At 40.4% G+C, this 18,844-nt stretch overlaps 1 protein-coding gene across 5 annotated transcripts in view; it reads left to right on the forward strand.

Annotated features, from left to right (window-relative positions):
* The window catches only part of rasa3 (RAS p21 protein activator 3), a 54,291-nt gene that overhangs the window by 24,837 nt on the left and 10,610 nt on the right, over positions 1-18,844 (forward strand). For 2 of the 5 annotated variants that reach the window (XM_049597809.1, XM_049597837.1), the window contains exons 5-18: positions 2,508-2,584; positions 9,868-9,948; positions 10,052-10,124; positions 11,699-11,772; positions 11,857-11,961; positions 12,881-13,043; positions 13,139-13,287; positions 13,661-13,775; positions 13,873-13,947; positions 14,033-14,156; positions 14,573-14,679; positions 16,579-16,656; positions 16,767-16,844; positions 17,131-17,204. In XM_049597809.1, coding sequence (XP_049453766.1) covers positions 2,508-2,584; positions 9,868-9,948; positions 10,052-10,124; positions 11,699-11,772; positions 11,857-11,961; positions 12,881-13,043; positions 13,139-13,287; positions 13,661-13,775; positions 13,873-13,947; positions 14,033-14,156; positions 14,573-14,679; positions 16,579-16,656; positions 16,767-16,844; positions 17,131-17,204 — 1,373 coding nt within the window. The remainder of the gene's footprint in view (positions 1-2,507; positions 2,585-9,867; positions 9,949-10,051; positions 10,125-11,698; positions 11,773-11,856; positions 11,962-12,880; positions 13,044-13,138; positions 13,288-13,660; positions 13,776-13,872; positions 13,948-14,032; positions 14,157-14,572; positions 14,680-16,578; positions 16,657-16,766; positions 16,845-17,130; positions 17,205-18,844) is intronic. The other 3 variants (XM_049597827.1, XM_049597848.1, XM_049597819.1) reach the window with 2 other exon arrangements.

Below are 18,844 nucleotides of genomic sequence, written 5' to 3' on the forward strand. Positions count from 1 at the left end.
AAAATGAATGAACAGCGCAGAGAAAAAAGAAAAAAGGGGAAGAAGTATGTTTATAAACAAGTCAAGAAATAATAAAGTTACAAGGACAATGGCATTCATCGTTCTGAGGACAGGTGGTAACAATTCTGCGATTTAAGAACACATCAGGAGTCTGACATCAACTTTTCTTATGACTTTTCTACATAAGAAAAACTTTGGTAGATATTGGTGATTGAGGCCCACTGTTTGCGCTTTATTCTGCTTTGTTACAGTTGACTTATTGTCTGTGTAAATCAGATACACATCCAAACATTAATCCAGTCATAAGGAACAACAGAAATGCTGGAGTCACTGAGAAAAACACATGTTTCCGTCTGCTGCTGTTCATGCTGTGTCTGATTGACAGCTGCCACCTCTCATGGTGTATTCAAGTTGTAAACAAGCTAAATAGTACATTTAAATTTGCACACATATGAATAGTTGACCTACGATTTGCCATTAAAACAGGGAAAAGTTATTTATTTTTCTTCTAGTAATCAGGCCTGGAGCCGTGTCACTTTCCCTCGCTTGTCCTACATGCTTATTAAACACATGTGCAACATTTTCTACTATTCAGTATTCAGCGGCCTCACTCACCCACACGCATGGTTACACACACGCATGCACGCACACACCCAGCTCATAGTACTACACACACACACAGTCAGATACACAGTGAACAGTAACATCTGCAGACAGATGGGTGTGTGTCGCCCTGGAGCAGCAATCTGAAACAGAGACACATTCATCCGAGGAGCCGGGGAGAGGAAGGATGTGTGAGAGAATGAGAGAAAAGAGAGAAAGCGAGGGAGACGGATCAAATGAAGTAGGAAGATAGAGTGTCTCTCTTCTCTCTTTTCAATAGAGGACACATTGTTTGGCCTGTGCGCACATGTGTAAGTGCGTGTGTTTGTTCCCTCTGCCTGAATCGGCCAGAAAGAGCGATGCCTGTGAGTTTGCATACTGATGCTGCTAATTAATGAAGCTTTTCGAGACAGCTGCACCACTACACTGTCATTATGTCATTAATCCAATCACTTCAGAGGGAAAATAACTTCAGCATGACGTTCAGGCTCACAGCTATTTACATATACAGTGTCTCTGTTGGTGGAGGAATGCCACTCTCTTCATGGTTGTGTGTTTTGTGCAGGGATTTTTTTTTAAAGAAGAATGTTGTTTATGATTGTATTTTTGGCTCATGCTTACCATTTATGGATCAGGCCTTTTCTGGAAAACTGCTTGAATCATTTCCAGCCTCATTTGGTATAGACAGTGCACAGGATTTTTTAGCAGTGCTGGGAAAGTTCAAAAGGTGGCAGTTCAATCTGAGATTGAGCAAAGCAGCTGGACTCTGTGTAACCGGTGGACTCCGGTGATATGGAGAGTCCCAGACCTTGGATGTCTTTGTAGGCGATTTTTGTTTATTCCTGACAGTAAGAGGTAAAAACAAAATCCCCTGTCAGTTACAACCATATTAACTTGAGCCCCTCTTGCATGGAGTACAACAGCAAAAGGGCGAGATAAGGTGGGAGACACCCCTTTCTAGGTGGGGTACCCCCAAAGATGAATGTAGGGGTACAGAAACTGAGTATCAAAGCTTCCACATATTGACTGTGGAGGCCTGAGCACAAAACAAATTTTGTGTAGTTACAATACTTAATACTACAAATGCATATTTGACTTTGTTACACATATTACTGCTGTATTATTGACCTCGTTATATGTACATGGCCCAATAAAAACCATGTATCTCCAAGTTTGGTGAATAATAGGGCTGCAACAAACAATCATTTCTGTTATCGAATAATCTGTTGATTATTTTTGCTATCAATCAATTCATTATTGAGTCCATTAAAATGTCAAAAATTGCTCGTCACAGTTTTGCAGAGCCTAAAGTGACATCTGCAAATTGCTTCCCTTGTCCAACCCGCAGTCCAAAGCCCAAGGACTCTTTGTTTTTTGTCATAAATGTCAAAGATAAGCAGCAAATTCTCACATTTAAGAAGCTAGAACCAGCAAATGTTTGACATTTTTGCTTGAAAAATGACTGAAACAAATAATCAATTATCAAAATAGCCTGTGATTCATTTTTTTAACTACTAATCAGTCAAGATCTAGTGAATAATGTGTTTTCAATTTGAGGTTTTGCATGTTTTTATTAGTTGACACATGGTTGAACCCACTGAAGTATTTATAGTGACAGAAGGATTGACCCTGAGCCTAAAACAGCCTCAAAGTTTTTTTTTAGATTGGATTGAGTTGCTCAGTGTTGTTGTCGTAAGCCAACTCTATTTCACATAAACACAAATGAATTGATGAATGCATGGTTTTCGTTGGGCAGTGACCGTCCCCCTGTCACTGAGCACCTCGGCTGTGTGGTGGACACAGGTGTTATAGAGACGCTGGAGTGTTCATGAGCACTCTGCACAACATTTAAGTTCAAAAGTGTGTGCGTAAAGAGTGTCTATATGTGTGTTTGTGTACTGCAGGGAAAAGTGCACCTGGAGCTGCGTCTGAGTGAAGTCATCACAGACAGTGGAGCCATCAACCATAAACTAGCCACAAGGTGAGACTACACACACACACACATGCGCGCACACACACACACACACACAGTCCTTATTCATATTGCAGCGAATGTTTTCATTCGGTGTTTGCAATTTTCTAACAAAATATCATAGTTTATGTAAAGAGAAGACACATTCTGGTTAACAAGAATTTCACAGCTTTATAATTAAAGATCCATGTCAAGACATCATTTCATATCTGTCAGCTGATGTCTTAAAAGTTTTTAGGCACCACTTTGGTACAAACTCAAATATCTCTGAAACTACTGGATAGATGGTTGTGATATTTTGTAACATGCCTGGTCCCCAGTAGGGTTGAGTAATATTATGGTGTACATACACATTATTGTTCTCAGGACCCTGAAAGCTTTCAGTTTGGAACCACTGTATTAAACCATCTCCTAACTGATTTTACAGAACAGTTACTGTATAGAAAATTACATGTATGACCAGAGGGTGTATCTTGCTGACATTGGTGATCCTCTCATTTTCAATCTTGCGCCACCATCAGGTAAAAATCTCCTTTTGTTGATGACTAGATATCTGCAGAAACTGATGACATTAGCATCAGCTGCAGCTGTACTTTGTGTTTAGTGCTAGCAGATATAGCATGATAAACCCAGGGTGGCAACCTGTGGTGCCAGAGCTCTTTAGCCCCTCTCGAGTGGCTCCACGTGGCCTTGACAAAAAGGGGTTAGCATTGTCACTTTACAGCAAGAGGATGCCTGGTTTGAACCAGCCTGTACTCCAGCTTCCTCCCACAGTCCAAAGACATGCAGGTTAATTGGTATCGCTAAATTGGTGTGAATGTGAGTGTGAATGGTTGTCTGTCTCTATGTGTCAGCCCTGTGATAGTCTGGTGACCTGTCCAGGGTGTACCCCACCTCTCGCCCAGTGTCAGCTGGGATAGGCTCCAGCCCCCCCAACAGGATAAGCAGTTACGGAAAATGAAATGAATGAATGAATTATTCTCGTTGTAGGACTAAAGTGATTTTTACAATCTCCAATTGTAAAAATGTTTAGCAAATACACTGACTTTAAAAAAAAGTTTTCACATTTCATCAACTTCAATGTGCATAATATGTCTATGGCCTGGCGCCTTTGCCTCTAAACTTTGCTGATCCTCAATAGCAGTGGCTGGTCTTGGCTGGTCTTGACTCTCCTTAGCTAAGCTAGCTGTGGATTTCAAATCCAAAAGAGGAAAAGTCTCGAAGGAAAATAAAGAATTTGATAGTGTGTGGACAGATTAGTTTGCTTCCACCACCAATACCGCAAACTTAAAGTACCAAATTATCATCAATAACTGACTGCAGTGTAGCCACCTGGTGGTAAAACAGGCATGTTAGCATTCTGATGTTAGCATTTAGCTCAGAGCACAACTGTCAAATCAACACTGAGGTTGACCTGACACTTACGTACAGTATGGTTACTGTAAGTTTTGCTGCTGTTGTAAAAAATGCTTAAGAACAAACATCAAGTATGAAATCAACAGACAGGCAATAGTTTACTTCACAGTGAGAATTCAGATGACATCATCATCATTTTTACATCATGTCTGACAGCTGTTGAGTCATACAAATATCATTTTTGCATTGTGGATTGTTAGCAGGAAGTAGTGTTCATGCCATGGACAGCACTTTCTTTGTTCAGTTGGAGGGCTCCTAAGGTGCATGGCTTGTTGCCCAGCAACAGCTTTTGACAGGCGGAGAGATGGTTGGAGGTTAGAGCTCTCTGTGTAGAATAAATCTCTCTTTGAATGTGTGAATCAGTATGTTGAGGATGTCACTGGCTCCTAAGTCTGTCCTCACCATATTGTTTCAGCGTGTGTGAAATGGTGTTTACACGCATGTATGTGAACTTTAGTGTTCTGCAGTGGATCAATGATATGTTAATGGTGTGGATGGATTATTCTGTGTGTATGTGTGTGTGCTTGTTCGCTCTGCAGCTCTTCTTCTCTAACATGCAGCAGTAAAGTCCGATGACGAGCCAGCGTGGCTCCGTTCCCAGAGCACATTGTGGGTAAGGAGCTTAGAGCAGGAGGTCATCTAGTCAGATTTCTCTAGAAAGACACGTGTACGAGAGAGACAGAGAGAGAGAGAGCTGCATCCATTCAGCTCTGCAGGTCAGCAAGCCAAGTGAAAGAAATCCTCTTGATGCAAGCCCAGGAAATATTATTTATTATAGCACATGTCATTTCAGGTAACATTAGTGTGTTTGTCATTAAAATGCATTTGGCTGGAAGTAGCGTGCACACAAGAATTGCATAAAGTGTAACAGCAACAAAAACGAGAAAAAGAAACACAAGTACAAAAACGAAGGACCTTTTTTTTTCATGCTAATTTAAACAAATACTCCACTACACTTGTCTGACAGCTGAAGTTAGCACTGAGAGATCTTACAAACAAAACAAAACATGTGGTTGTGTATAAAATATGATGCATTGTGACAGATTAAACCTCCTGATAGGACAGAAATTTAAGTTTAGCACTTCTTCCAACAACTAAAGTGGTAAAATACTACTTACACATTATTGCAACAGTAATAAAAAACAAATAATATAATATACAAAATATGTCACTCTAAGTGGCCAGTTTTTGCAGAACATGTTCTTTTACTTTCAATATTTAAAGTACATATTTCTAACAATACTTCTGTATGCATAACAAAATTGATGTAGGGGAACTAAAGAAATTGTCTTTTTAATTCCACACATCCACTTCCTCATCAAATCGGGCTGCCTACATTACCGAAAATGCAACTCGGCCAATGAGAGTTCGTCTGTATTCATGCAATGTTGGAAAAATCAGAAAAATTAGTTCCCCACTGGAGAAAAATTTAAGACAACAACTCAGAGAGTCAGCAAAAATTTTGGTGGTTGAAAGTACATGTTTTGTTGATGTTAAGAGGCCTTCTGTTAATTCACATATTGCATATTTGCTCACATGTGAGTAATAATATGGTATTAGGTTGTAACTGTCAGTTGTCGAAAAGTTATTTATCAGTATTAACCCTAATAACAAAGATAAAGTAATATTTTAGTGGTTTTAGGGGATGTACTGGTGCTGCAATAACTCTGACACAAAAACACTTCAAACTGTTTCAGTAAACCTAAATAGCAACATGAACCTCCATCTGGATGTTAAAGCTCTGAGCAATAAAGATAAAACACATTTTGTTTGTACCGTCCATGTTGTTTCAACATTAAGAATTAGGGGGTGATCACACAGAAATAACACACTAGAGACACGGACGCTTCAAAGACACTTGAAATGCTGGAAGCGCTTATTCAATGCGCGCTAGCTATTGGCGTCGTGACGCTCAAAAAAGTTGAAAATATTTTAACTTTTCAGTGTCTACGTACGTCTAAAAAGAAGCGTCTACAAAAATGCATGTCTAAAAAGACGCCGTAAAAAACGCCTGTCTGAAAAGACGCTTGAACGCCGGTCAGACGTGCCGTATCATAGGAAAACAATGGTTTTACTGGTGTCGCGTTTCAAGCGTTTCATCTCGGTGTGATTGCTCCCTAAAAAGCTCATGAACACACCGAAGTCGGAAGAACAACTTCTTGTGAAATGGGAAAATCTGAGGGTCATTGAATGCAGCATTTGTTCTGTGCTGGTAAACTCACTTTTTTCATTTTCAAACCTGTAGTCTTCAGCACCAGCCCCTGACTCAAGCAATATCACTTGAGGCACTTGAGCTTGAACGCTTTTTTCACACATGCAGTAGTAGCTTCTCCCCTACATCTGTAAACAGACCGTGATGTGTGAAAATTTGGGGGTTCCCCTTGAAATAATATTGTGATTGAAAGTCTTTCACTTGCAATCTGGTAGTTTGACTAACGGCTCTGTATGCGACATTCAGAGCTTCAATACAACAGTAAACCTCTATTTGCCATGAGGAGATATACTGGAGTAATGGCATCCTGAGCAGAGAATGAAGTCACGCTCCCTCTGTGCGTGTTGTAATCTGAGCTTCTCTGTGGTTTGTTGTGGCAAGCTGGTCCGGTTGTTTGTGCATGTTAGTGCATGTGTGTATCCCACTGGCAAGCTCACTGCTGCTGCTTTGTGCTGTGCTTATGCTGCGGTTACTGCTAATGTTGGGATGGCATTGTCACAGATGCGTATCACCCACCCTGTGGTTCCTCCCTGGGTAATACTGTAAGCTCTGTCAGCACTGTTGTCATCAATGGTGTAGATTCAACACATATGAAATGGGGGGTCTGGGGATCCTCCGACAGAAAGTGCCAGACACTTTATTTCCTGCATTTTGGTACATTTTTATGCTTCAGTTTGTGCCTTTTCTGCATCAGGTTATGGTGTAAATGCCTTTAATTTTGTCAGAAAGTCTTCCCGTATGTTCCTGTTTTTATTTGGGGGGTGACAAATGCATATGTTCTAAATACTGAAGGGGATGTGTGCCCCGCTTTCACTCCAAAATCTACAGCTGTGGTTGTTGCTGTTTAGCGCTGTTAATGGAGTTAGCATGCTTAGCTGCTAGCTGCCGGCTCAGCTACCTCCGTATTGAGAATTGTGTCCAGACAACTCTCTGAATTTCACCCAGAGCCCCTTTAACGTAATTAAAATTTCGAAATACTTCTTCCACCACTGGAAAATGCTGACAGGCAGAAATGTCGTCGGATGTGTAATACCTTAAATGACCCCAACAAACAACTCATAACTAAACACTTTTTGAATTTCTGATATAATTCAATAAACAATTCCACTTACTTGGAAGGGTGCACCCATCAGTGACACAGACTCATAATCACATCCGCCTTTTGTGCGTGTGGTTTTGGCACTGTGATGCGATTCATTTCCCCCCCGTTTGAGTGAAATTGTTTTTGACAGGATACGTAGGCGCAGAAAAGAAGCACATTAACCTAATATGAGTAATGTCGACTAAAACAAATAAGTCTGCCTCGCCACCACTGTCTGGCATGTCAGAGCTCACAGTGGTGATGAGAGAGGGAGGGAGGGGAGGGGGCTGGATAGTAGGCCAAGCAGGGGTTATATAAACAAGCTTATTGGACAGGAAGCGCTCTGGCATTAGTGATGCTTAACCCAGCCCTCTCCTTATTCCTTATTAGGAACCCCTGTGTGTGTGTGTGTGTGTGTGTGTGTGTGTGTGTGTGTGTGTGTGTGTGTCAGCAGGCTGTTGCATGTGTAGTCAGTTCAGTTGTGGGAAGCTCTGCGATCTGCTGTGTAATTCATCATGCAGTGTGAGTAGTGGTGCATCACCGTGACACACAGGAAGTGATTCGTCCCACTGGGTGTCCTGTTTGGGTGTAATCCCCTTACAGCATGATGTCATAGACACAGGAATAGATAGATAGATAGATAGATAGATAGATAGATAGATAGATAGATAAAAACCTCCTTAACACCTGGATCAGAACTAAGGAGAGCACAAATTACCAGGTGCTTGGCAAGCACCCTGTCTGTGACATGCCAAACAGCGTAGAAGAAACACTAATTTGTACCATTCAGCATTTTTACCAGATTTAATCACCTGGTCTGTTTGTTCTGGAGAAGAAGAGACTTCTGTGGATAATTCAGCTCCCCATAAAAACCTCCTGAACAATGAACACTGAAGGAATCCTAACCTGGAGAACTGTCATCTTGTTGTAATCTGTCATTCTCACCACCAGAGGCCACTAAATCCTCCTAAATATTACACACCGCTCCTTTAAATACCTGCATACTTTTGCACATTACAGTTATTTATTGTCTTCTTTTGAACATTGTAGCAGGTTGAACTATCATGGAATGACAAGACTGTGCGTTGTACTCAATTACATGCAATTATATTCAAGCACTGGATACAGCGATATGTGAATGACCTGGGCTGTAATCGACTCATATTTGGACATTTAATACTAATATTAACAATTTGTTTTTTGTTTTGTTTTGTTTTTTTCATATGAAGTTTTAAATGTTTAACAGGGTACAGTGAGGCATTCAGTGTGACAGTGGCATTCATGTAATACAGCAAACAAGCTTGCGCCGCTAACGATGTATCGGAAATGTGCGACATTTTTTGCCGACACTAGATATCAAACAGAAGCCAGAAACTGTGTCAAATTAAGTTGCTGTTAGCACCATTTCAATGCAGAAGAGGGAAGATAATGTTATCTCGATGCCTTGTGGTGGAAAGTTCCTCCTCCTCTGCCCCTCTGCATCACATCTGCAGCTATCTGTACCCAGAAGTAGCATGAAAGTCACTTACACTGACAGTTCAAATCTCAGACTTTCAGGGGGCGGCCCTATGAATGACATCAGCTGACAGGAAGTAGACATGGACCCCAGCTGTTGCAATTACAGAAAAACAGGCTATACAGATAACAAAGTTAGACTGAATTGAATATAAAGTATACATATTGTATGTTTTACCACATATTGTTTTAATAGGTTGGCTGAGTACAAATATTAACGTGCATGGATACGCACAGTGGGATCTGGAAACAAATTTCTTTTCTTCTCTTGGTGATCAGATACACTTGATTCCTGAGGATTAAATCAACCCTGACCTTTGTATCCTTCATCTCCCTTATGCTCAGTCTGATCCCTTTGTCATACATAGAGTCTAAAGTCTGAAAAAAGGGATCTCTTCCACTTTTTATTTTATTCCTTTCTCCAGCCTCTCTCCAGTGGTCTTTTAGCCGTGTGCTGTGTGTAGTCGCTGGATCACACAGGATTTAAAGCTGGCACAACTCTTGGCCAACAGCTCAAACGGCATTACTTCTCTCTATCTCTTTTCATCTGTCCCTCTCGCTGTTTCTGCCCTTCTCACATACAATGCATACAGACCCACCTAACGCTGACACCAGGGCGGGCATTTCCACATGCTGAGAAAACTCACAGAGAGCTCTTAACTGGGCCCAAAATGAACCAGCAAGGACTGCCAGTGTAGGAGTGAGCTGCAGTGTGAACAAACCAGATGTTTTATGTTTGTATTTTCACAGGTCTACTAAAAATGGCTGCAGAAAGCTGAGAGAAGAGAGTTGTTTTCAGATGATGTGGATATTTATGGATGCTTACTGTTTTTGCACTTGGTTGCTTTTTTTACGGCAGACATTTCTATGTGTCATTTATAACATAAATCATTTAGGTGTGCAACTTCAGTGTATGCATACATCAGACATTCATGCTTGTCATAGATGAGATCACACAGTGCTAATGGTGCAATAAAATTAGCATCATGTTAATGTGTTACAGGTGTGTGTGTGTGTGTGTGTACAGTAGTGTGTTTACTCATTAATGATTTGTGTGTGTCTCTACAGAGTGTTGGAGTGCCAAGGTCTTCCAATCGTCAACGGCCAATGTGATCCTTACGCTGCTGTCTCCTTACTAGGACCCTCAAGGTCAGATCTCTCGCTCGATTGGACGTGATCTCGCCGCACGCGACTTTGTTCACCTCATGTTTAACTTTGATTTTATCTCCCGCTGCCTTTTTGCTTCTCTCAGGTCGGAAGCCAAGAAAACCAAAGTGAAGAGGAAAACCAACAATCCACAGTATGAGGAGGTTTTCTATTTTGAGGTGAATATCTGGGCTGTTTAACAGTAACGTGTTTGTCGTGGTAAAGATGTGTTTGCATGCTGAGTGTCAGTCCAAGCTAGAGATATATTGTGGCCAAAAGTATGTGGACACACATCCACGTGTAATTGTGGGTTTGTTTTGTGTAAATATCATGGCCAGTGTGTGCCACAACTGGTCTTGACTGACCATCCTTTTCTTTTTTTTTTTCTTTTTTTTTTTGCACCTGTTTGCGTGGGTGAAGTTACGACTTTATAATTCTTATTTCCCAAATGACGTGTTCCGTGTCATGCGGCAGATTTTTGCTGGCTCTTGGGCTGTTGCTTGAACTACAGATTGCACTTTTTACAGATTACACAACAGAGCCCCCCCCCCCCCAAAACTCAGACTTCGATCAAACTCTAAAACCTCAAATATGAACCAAGATTCTGTTGCTGCGTTGCCTGTTTGGCCTAAAATGTTTTCAGAAACATATTTTAGTACACTGTTTATCTGTAGTTTGAGATCATCTACTACCAGCCGGCCACCACATTGTTTCCTGTGTCATAACGGGCAAGTTTGCATTATGTCACCCACCATTGGGAGCGTTTATTGGTCCACTGCGGCGCACTGCATTCTGGTAGTTGTAGGTTTTCTACCACTTGAGCAAAAGCAAATGCCGTGGCCCTTTTTCTTCTGTTTTCTCCGGTCATGTTGCACCAATTGTAAAATTATTTGCATCTTTCGACTGCATAGACAGCCTAATTTTGAATGAAAAGACCATCTTTCCAGCAGTTAAATGCTTCTTTAAGTAGTTGGTAGGTGTTTTATATTGAAATCATAAAAGGTTGTGAAAGTGTTTTGCTAACTTTTGTGCAACTGTTGAGGTTTAATTATTAGGTCTAATTATTCTTATTGTCTTATTATCTCTGTAATAACACGTCTCAGTTAATATTTATTTTTACCATAGTCGTACCATTTCTACTGTATTTGAGATTTATGTGATGAAAGCAACTGGAAACACAACAATGTTTACACTGTTTTTTTTTTTTCCCCTCTGAATGTCATTTTAAAACTTGTCACGGTTCACAATTATTCAGATTCATGAGTTTGTATTTATAGATACTTTTCATACACACAAACACACGCTCTCTTTCACACTGCCCCCGTTAACCCTCACTCACCAGCCTCTCCGCTCTGACATTTTTGTGTCGCTCCTCCCTCTGGCCTCCCCGCTGCAGCACTAGAAGACAGCAGGACAAGAGTATGATTGATTCGGACAAACCACCAAACAATCTGGCCCATTGATTTCCATCCAACAAGACCGTCTCATTTATCCCCCGACCACCACACGAACAGGACTCAGACCCTGTGGTGCTTTCTGCCTGCGGCCCCCCTCTGAGGCCCACGTCCACGCACAGACACAGGCCATCTATCATGTTTGTGTCATGTGATTGTCCCCCTTTTATTGTTTTGGATTCTCATTGCTCCAAACTTACATGGATTCTGATACTCCCCATTTGGACTAAAAGCTTAGAGTTTGATTTGGTCTAGTTCTCCTCACTTGCGCTAAATGTTTCCTCTGTCTCCATCTCTAGGTGACGCGGCCGTTAAGCTACACGAAGCGGCAGTTTGATGTTGAGGAAGAGGATGTTGACAAACTGGCGCTGAGGTGAGCCAGTCTTCCTAGAGAGTGTCAGTGTCAGAAATTGAAGCTCCTCCCATGTCTGAGCTGTACATTGTGCTTTGTGTTCAGGGTGGATCTGTGGAACGCCAGCAACCTGAAATTCGGGGATGAGTTCCTGGGAGGTGTGCGAGTTCCTCTGCGGGTGCTGGGTCAGGCCGGGGTCCACGACGCATGGTGAGAGGAGCATCGCTCACACATCATCTCCTTTCACACACTCTGTCAATCATTCTTGGTCTGCTTTATGTTGTTTTTTTTTGTTTTTTTTTCCTCTGAGCAAGTTCTGCACTGCACCCCGCTGCGGCTGGTTGGGTTTGATTTTATTATCATTGACAGTCTGAGTATGTGTTTCCACAGCAACAGCAGAGCCATAGCAGCAAATATCAACACTGACAAGAGACTGTCTTTAAAGTTTTTATTTAACCAGGGGAGATTTCACTGAGCATGAATGCTTCTTTTCCAACACTGCTGACCCAACAGCGCCTGTTTTTTGCATCTTATTTTTTGGGGGAAACACTTTGCCCCCCATGAACGATGGTATGAGAGAATAAAAATTGTGTTGTTGGTGCAGTCCAAGTCAAGTGGGAATGATCATCCCCTTTCATTGAATGACAAAACATTCAGTAACACAATTTTCTACATTTTAATGTGACAATTAAACCTTCATTAATGCTTTTTCTTTTTGTTTTTGGTCCGACTGGAGGCACCACAACAAGCTGTAAACACAACACTGACATATTATGACCTCATGAGGTTGATATGACGGACATGTTAGCAAACGTTTGCCTATTAAAATATCAAGTAGTCACGGAGCAACATTAGCATTCAGGAGTAGGGCTCTGACTATATGGATTTTTTCTTACTGCAGTGAAAAAGCAATGTATCATCACGGTTTAATGGTTTAAATGCACAACAGCAGCTCCCTATCTGGTGTTTGAATTGTCTGTATCGTCACTATGAACGATAAACTATGTCCCATCTCTGGTCCCCATCATCTTTAAACATCAGTGAAATGATTTAGGAACATCCCCAGTTGAGACACTTCTTGCGCATCATCCCTTCAGCTAAGATCTTATATACACTTTTTCTTCCTCAGGTACTTTCTCCAGCCCAGAGAGAACGGAGGGAAGTCAGTGAAGGTAGAAGAGCTCGGCTCACTGCGTCTGAACATCGTTTACACTGAGGACCACGTCTTCCCCTCCGAGCACTACACGCCCCTCAGAGAACTGCTGCTGCACTCTGCTAACGTAGAGGTGTGTGTACGTGTGTTCTCTTCTGCTCAGACACATGTTCTGTTGTTGACTGCTTTTTGCTTCGCTGTTTGAACGCTACATGTTTCCTCCTTTCTGTTCAGCCCGTGTCGGCGTCCACAGCTCACACTCTGGGGGAGGTGTGTCGGGAGAAACAAGAAGCCGCCATTCCCCTCGTGCGTCTGTTTCTTCACTATGGCAAGATTGTGCCTTTCATCAGCGCCATCGCTCACGCCGAAGTCAACCGTACACAGTGAGTGACACGTCGCATCTTTAACGGACATATCTGTTGTGAAATATATGTGTAGCTTTATCTTTGTTAGCAGTTATGTGAGACATCTTTAAACATAAGCCAACTGGATGTTGCATAGTTGGGATTTATTTCGCCACTAAATCAGGTGCAGATTTATTCTTAAATCATTTTAATTAAAGTGACTTTAGAAATGCAGTAATCAGGCTGTATGTGAAAAACCAACTCGCTTAGCATTTTGTTTGACTGTGAAAAAATATATCATCAGCCACGGTTGTGTGATTTATTATGGATATTAAATTACTTTTAAAAAATCGTGTTGTTTATTGAGCTGCAGTTTTGATTTTTTTTTTTTTTTTTTTTTTACTGTGTGTAGGGATCCTAACACCATTTTCAGGGGAAACTCGCTGACTTCTAAGTGCATTGATGAGACCATGAAGCTGGCGGGAATGCACTATCTGCAAGTCACACTCAAACCCATCATAGATGAGGTATGGCTCTACAATACTCACACATCTGTCACACCTATGTCTCCGTAGCTAAATCAGGTATAAATGGATATGTGAATACTTTGATAAATCTTCACAGATCTGCACAGATCACAAACCCTGTGAAATCGACCCGGTGAAGCTCAAAGAGTCGGAGAACCTGGAGACGAACAGGGTAAGAAGATGAGTGTGTTGTGTGTTTGTCCGTGTGTGTTTGCGTGTGTGTTATCTGACACATCTCCTCCGCCTCCCCTCATCAGGAAAACCTTCGTCAGTACGTGGACCGTATCTTCAACGTCATCACCACCTCCGGCGTCCGCTGTCCCACCGTCATGTGTGATATCTTCTTCTCTTTGAGAGAGTCCGCTGCCACCCGTTTCCAAGGTAACTCACCTCCTGAGTGACTTAATAAGAGATGGAGGAGAGGATGCAAGCTGCTATTAAGGAACAGGAAACCGACAATAAAGAACAGGATGTGCAAGATGTGTCCAAGGACACTTTCTTCTTTTTGTGCTCTGCTATTTGTGTCAAACCTGAAAACACTTAAGCCTCCCACACACTCATTATAGTGATGTGTGGAGTATGTACACACAGAGTTGTATACTGTGCTGCCTCCTGTTGGCCGTCACAGGGCACTGCAGTCACAAGAGGGACAAGCTCTTGGGATTAAAAATGTAAAGTTAGTTAATATGTAGACAGCTCCACTTTTCTTCTTCCAGACTGTATGAGACTATTTGAAACAAGTAAAATGTGTGTGATATATCCCTGTTTTTTTTTTTTTTTTAAATTTCTGTTCTCAGTAGACCAAGATGTCCGGTACACAGCGGTGAGCAGTTTCATCTTCCTGCGTTTCTTCGCTCCAGCCATCCTCTCCCCAAACTTGTTCCATTTACGTCCGCACCATCCAGTGAGTCTGTTTTTTTTTAAAATAATCACAGACGCAACTAACATGCACACATATTCACAGACAGCGCTGGGGAGTAACTAGTTAAATGTAATTAGTTGCAGTAATTAAATTACAAAATAAATGTCATTGTTGTCAGTTACAGTAACTGAGAAAAAATATGTAATTAATTTACAGTTACTAATCAAAGTATTTGTGATTACAAAGGGGTTTGATCCAAATATTTTTTTTTTTTCAGTAAAAAGTTTATATGTAGAAGATACATTCATTCTCTGTCTCACCGTGCAGGAATGCCTTCTTTGGGCACAGCCTAGATCTGACATTTTTCAGCTTTACTGACAAGTTTAAGTTATACGTTAGAAAAGTAATCAAATGTAATAGGTCACATTACTTTGATGAAGTCATTAAAATAGTTACATTACTTATTACATTTTTAACAGGGTAACTAGTAATCTGTAATCTAAGTAACCTTCCTCACACTGTGCACAGATCCCTTCAACAATAAGTGCTGCAATTACTAAATATTTTTTTTTTTATAAAAAAGAAAATAAGTGCTGCAATGACAAAATAAAAAATATTTATAAAAAAAACAGAAATTAAGTGCTGCTGAAAAAAAAGAAGGTTTAAAGTTCATTTTAGACACTGAAAACAGTAGATTATAATTATATCACATGATTTTCCTCAGCAAAGTTAGATTTTGTTCAAATTTAGACATCAAGGAATTCTCGTGCCTGTTGACATAAAGCTAAACAAGGTTTTTTCTGGCACAAAATGAGGCGTAGGTGGTACCATTCCGATCATGTGCACACATGTGCATGTGTATCCTGACAACAGGCTCAAGGAAGCACTTCTTACAAGCAACATGTTTTAGGACTCTAGGACTTAGGAATTATACCATTGGAAAAACAGTTATTAATAATTTGTGGTAGTGTAGCAGTCAATTGTGTCTGTAATGGATATCAAATGTTCATCTGCAATTTTCTTTGGTCGCAGTAATATTTATTTGTGTCCTGAAGCAGCATATCACATGACCTGGTGAAGCTATGTCTAAGACTGAAGAGATGAAATACTGATAAAGTGAGAATGTGAAATTGTTTTATTCTGCTGGCAAAATATTGTTTACATAACTGTAGATCTCCTCCTGTTATTGAAGTATTTAGAATATAATTTAAAAAATATATTTGTAATAATCCCCACTCACACTCTGTTACAGGGCACTTTTATAACCCTGTCCTTTTTTTAGATAATATATTTTGATTGCTTTACTTGCTATTTTAAATTATTTGCTTTTATCGGTATATGTGGCAGTTATGTTCTCATGTACTGTAAAAAACTAATATCATGCTTTACAAATGTGTATGTGATCTTTTGTACTGATACAGTAGAAAAAGGAGTTGATTAAAAAAAGGTATTTAATTTTCTTACATTCACTAGTGTAAACGTGCTACAGAACAATCATTCACAAATGTGCACAGGGTTTGTCCTTGTTTTGCTGAGGTCTAAAACAGACAGCTCTTTTCTTCCTTCTTGGCAGTTTTGGCAGCGCCTTTCTCAGTGCACTATGCTAATTACGATTCAGCACCACCACATCAGCGTAATGCCACAATTGCAGTTATAAATGACAGAAATCCACCAAGTGCAACGCTTGTTATAAAATAGTGTTTTCCATAATGTTTTTCATCATTCAAACGCTGGAGGCGGCTGCTTCCTGATTCTCTGTGCAGGAAAAACCCCGACTGAAGTTACAGTTCATTCTTGACTTTGGCAACAGTAACCTTGTGTTCATAAGTCCCTCCAGACCCAGGTTTAGACTCTATATTACTGATACAGAGCTTTTATATTGTGGTTAAGTGCGATAACTGATCTGTCAAGATTTGACTTAATGTCTTTTTGTCTCCCTAGGATCCCGCCACCTCTCGAACCCTCACCCTCATCTCCAAGACGATCCAGACCCTGGGAAGTCTCGCCAAGTCTAAATCTGTGAGTTTCTCTTTGTGTGTTTTCAGTACATTTCAGTGTCAAAGTCAGATTCAGACATAACTTGCTGATCTTCTGTCTCTCTGTCTTTCCATACTTTTGTTCCTTTCCAGGCCAATTTCAAAGAGTCTTACATGGCTGCATTTTACGAGTACTTCAATGAGCAGAAATATGCGGACGCTGTGAAGAATGTGAGTGCTCGGCTTTGTTCTTTGTTACATGCATTAAATCTCTGCCAGTCTGTAGACATGTGATCAGATATTCCCTTTGTCTTGTATGTGAGATGATGATGAACTCGGCGAATGAAAGAATGCAGACGTGTGAAATAACTGAAAAGGTGGAGTGGATACAGGGATGTCAAAGCGTGGGTGTCATAGTCTGAAAAACTTGATTTACTTGGATGTCGTGTGAGAGGAAACACAAATTACCAACACAATAAATATGTTGATATGTGACGTCCTTTAATTTCTTTGACAGTTCCTGGACCTGATCTCCACCTCTGGCAAATGGGATCAGAAGAGTATTGAAACACCAATCATGCTCAAAGAGGGGTAAGGAGATAATTTATTGTTAAACTGATATTCAAGGAAAGAAACACCCAAAATAAAACTCTCCAAACACCACTGCTAAGACGTCCTATGTCTGTGATAGTAGATTAATTTAGAGAATTTATGGAACGGTTATTTGAGATTTTGTGATTGTAAAACTGTCTTATAAACTATCTGTTCCCATATCATCAGTCACCTTTTCACTGCTAATTTGCAGCTATAATGTTTCTCTTTTACCGTCTTATTAAAGGTATACTATGCAGGAATTGTTGGCTACTGTTTGTAAATAGTATCGCCAGCAAAATTAAAAGCCAACCCCAAATTCACTCTCGTTTGGTGTTTTGCCTTGCTGCATTTTTTTTAGCAGTGTCCCTTTGATGCCTGCTGCTTTACAGTGCAGCACCTGGTTGTTACTTTATTATAAAGCCCTGACCTCACCTGAGTGTTGTGGGGGTACACGCCTGTAAATGTTCCAAACACAGAAAAGAAGAAGAATATAAGAAAATACGTAGCCTAAGTGATGATTGAGAGGGGTTACCTCTGTATGAGTCTGTACCAGTGGTTCTCAAACGGTGTGTCATGATGCCAATCCAGGCATGCCGTGGGATGTTGTTGTAACCAAACATTGTTACTGCAATATTCAGCTGGGCCTTCAGTAGCTGTGCACACCCACTTCTGAATAAAGAGGCAAATTTAATTTAATTGAGTTTAATTTAATTTAATTTAATTTAATTTAATTTAATTTAAAAAACCTTCATGAGGATCCTATTTGTCATCGTTCACACTTGGAATTATTAGTGTGTGACACATCAAAAGCCCTGATTGACCACCAGTGTGAGGGATGATACCATTTAAATGGAGAAAGCAGTGCGTGGGACAATGGATCGCTTTATTGTATGGAGCAAATTACAACAAAGCACCAGCAAAGACGACCTACCAACAAAAGAAAAGAGAAAAAACTTGACAGTAGACAGTATCAGGAAAGCTACCTGTTTTTTCTTTTTTATTATTATTTTTATTGTCTTATGTTATGATAAGAGTGATAACACAAGTTATTAGAAGCTGTTGTGCATGCACAGATATAAATACAGGTGTGCCTTGAGAGTTTGGCTTACCCTTTGGTGTGTCTTGTGCACAAAAAGTTTGAAAAGCACTGGTCTATACGGTGTGTTTTGGAAAAATCCTGCACAGTATATCTTTAAGTTTGTCTTGGCACTTGTTTGTAGCTTTACACAGCTGGGTTGACTATCAAGGCTCAACTGTCCAGACTCAGACGAATAACTTGAAGGAATAGTTTGACATTTTTGGAAATATTTGCTTTCTGGCACAGAGTTAGATGTTTCTACTCACATGTCTGTATAGTAAATATATTCGCAAGATGAATTTACAAACAATAAGGCAATCATTACAATTACAAAATGTAAATCTCTGGCAAGAATTTATAATTAGTTCATTCATTTCATCGCATTTCATGCCTTCTTCCACATCACATGCATGCCAGCAAGAAACATTTGGTGTAGCTGTATTGTTGTCCAAGTGGGAACAGTAGACTTTTGGAGTTGTAGGGCTCATACACACTGCCAGAAACAGGTTATGATAACGAAAAGGAAAAAAAACGGTGTTTAAATTTGTCATAAATTGGG

The sequence above is a fragment of the Epinephelus fuscoguttatus genome, linkage group LG2 (assembly GCF_011397635.1).
Source record: "Epinephelus fuscoguttatus linkage group LG2, E.fuscoguttatus.final_Chr_v1".
NCBI classification, from domain to species: domain Eukaryota; kingdom Metazoa; phylum Chordata; class Actinopteri; order Perciformes; family Serranidae; genus Epinephelus; species Epinephelus fuscoguttatus.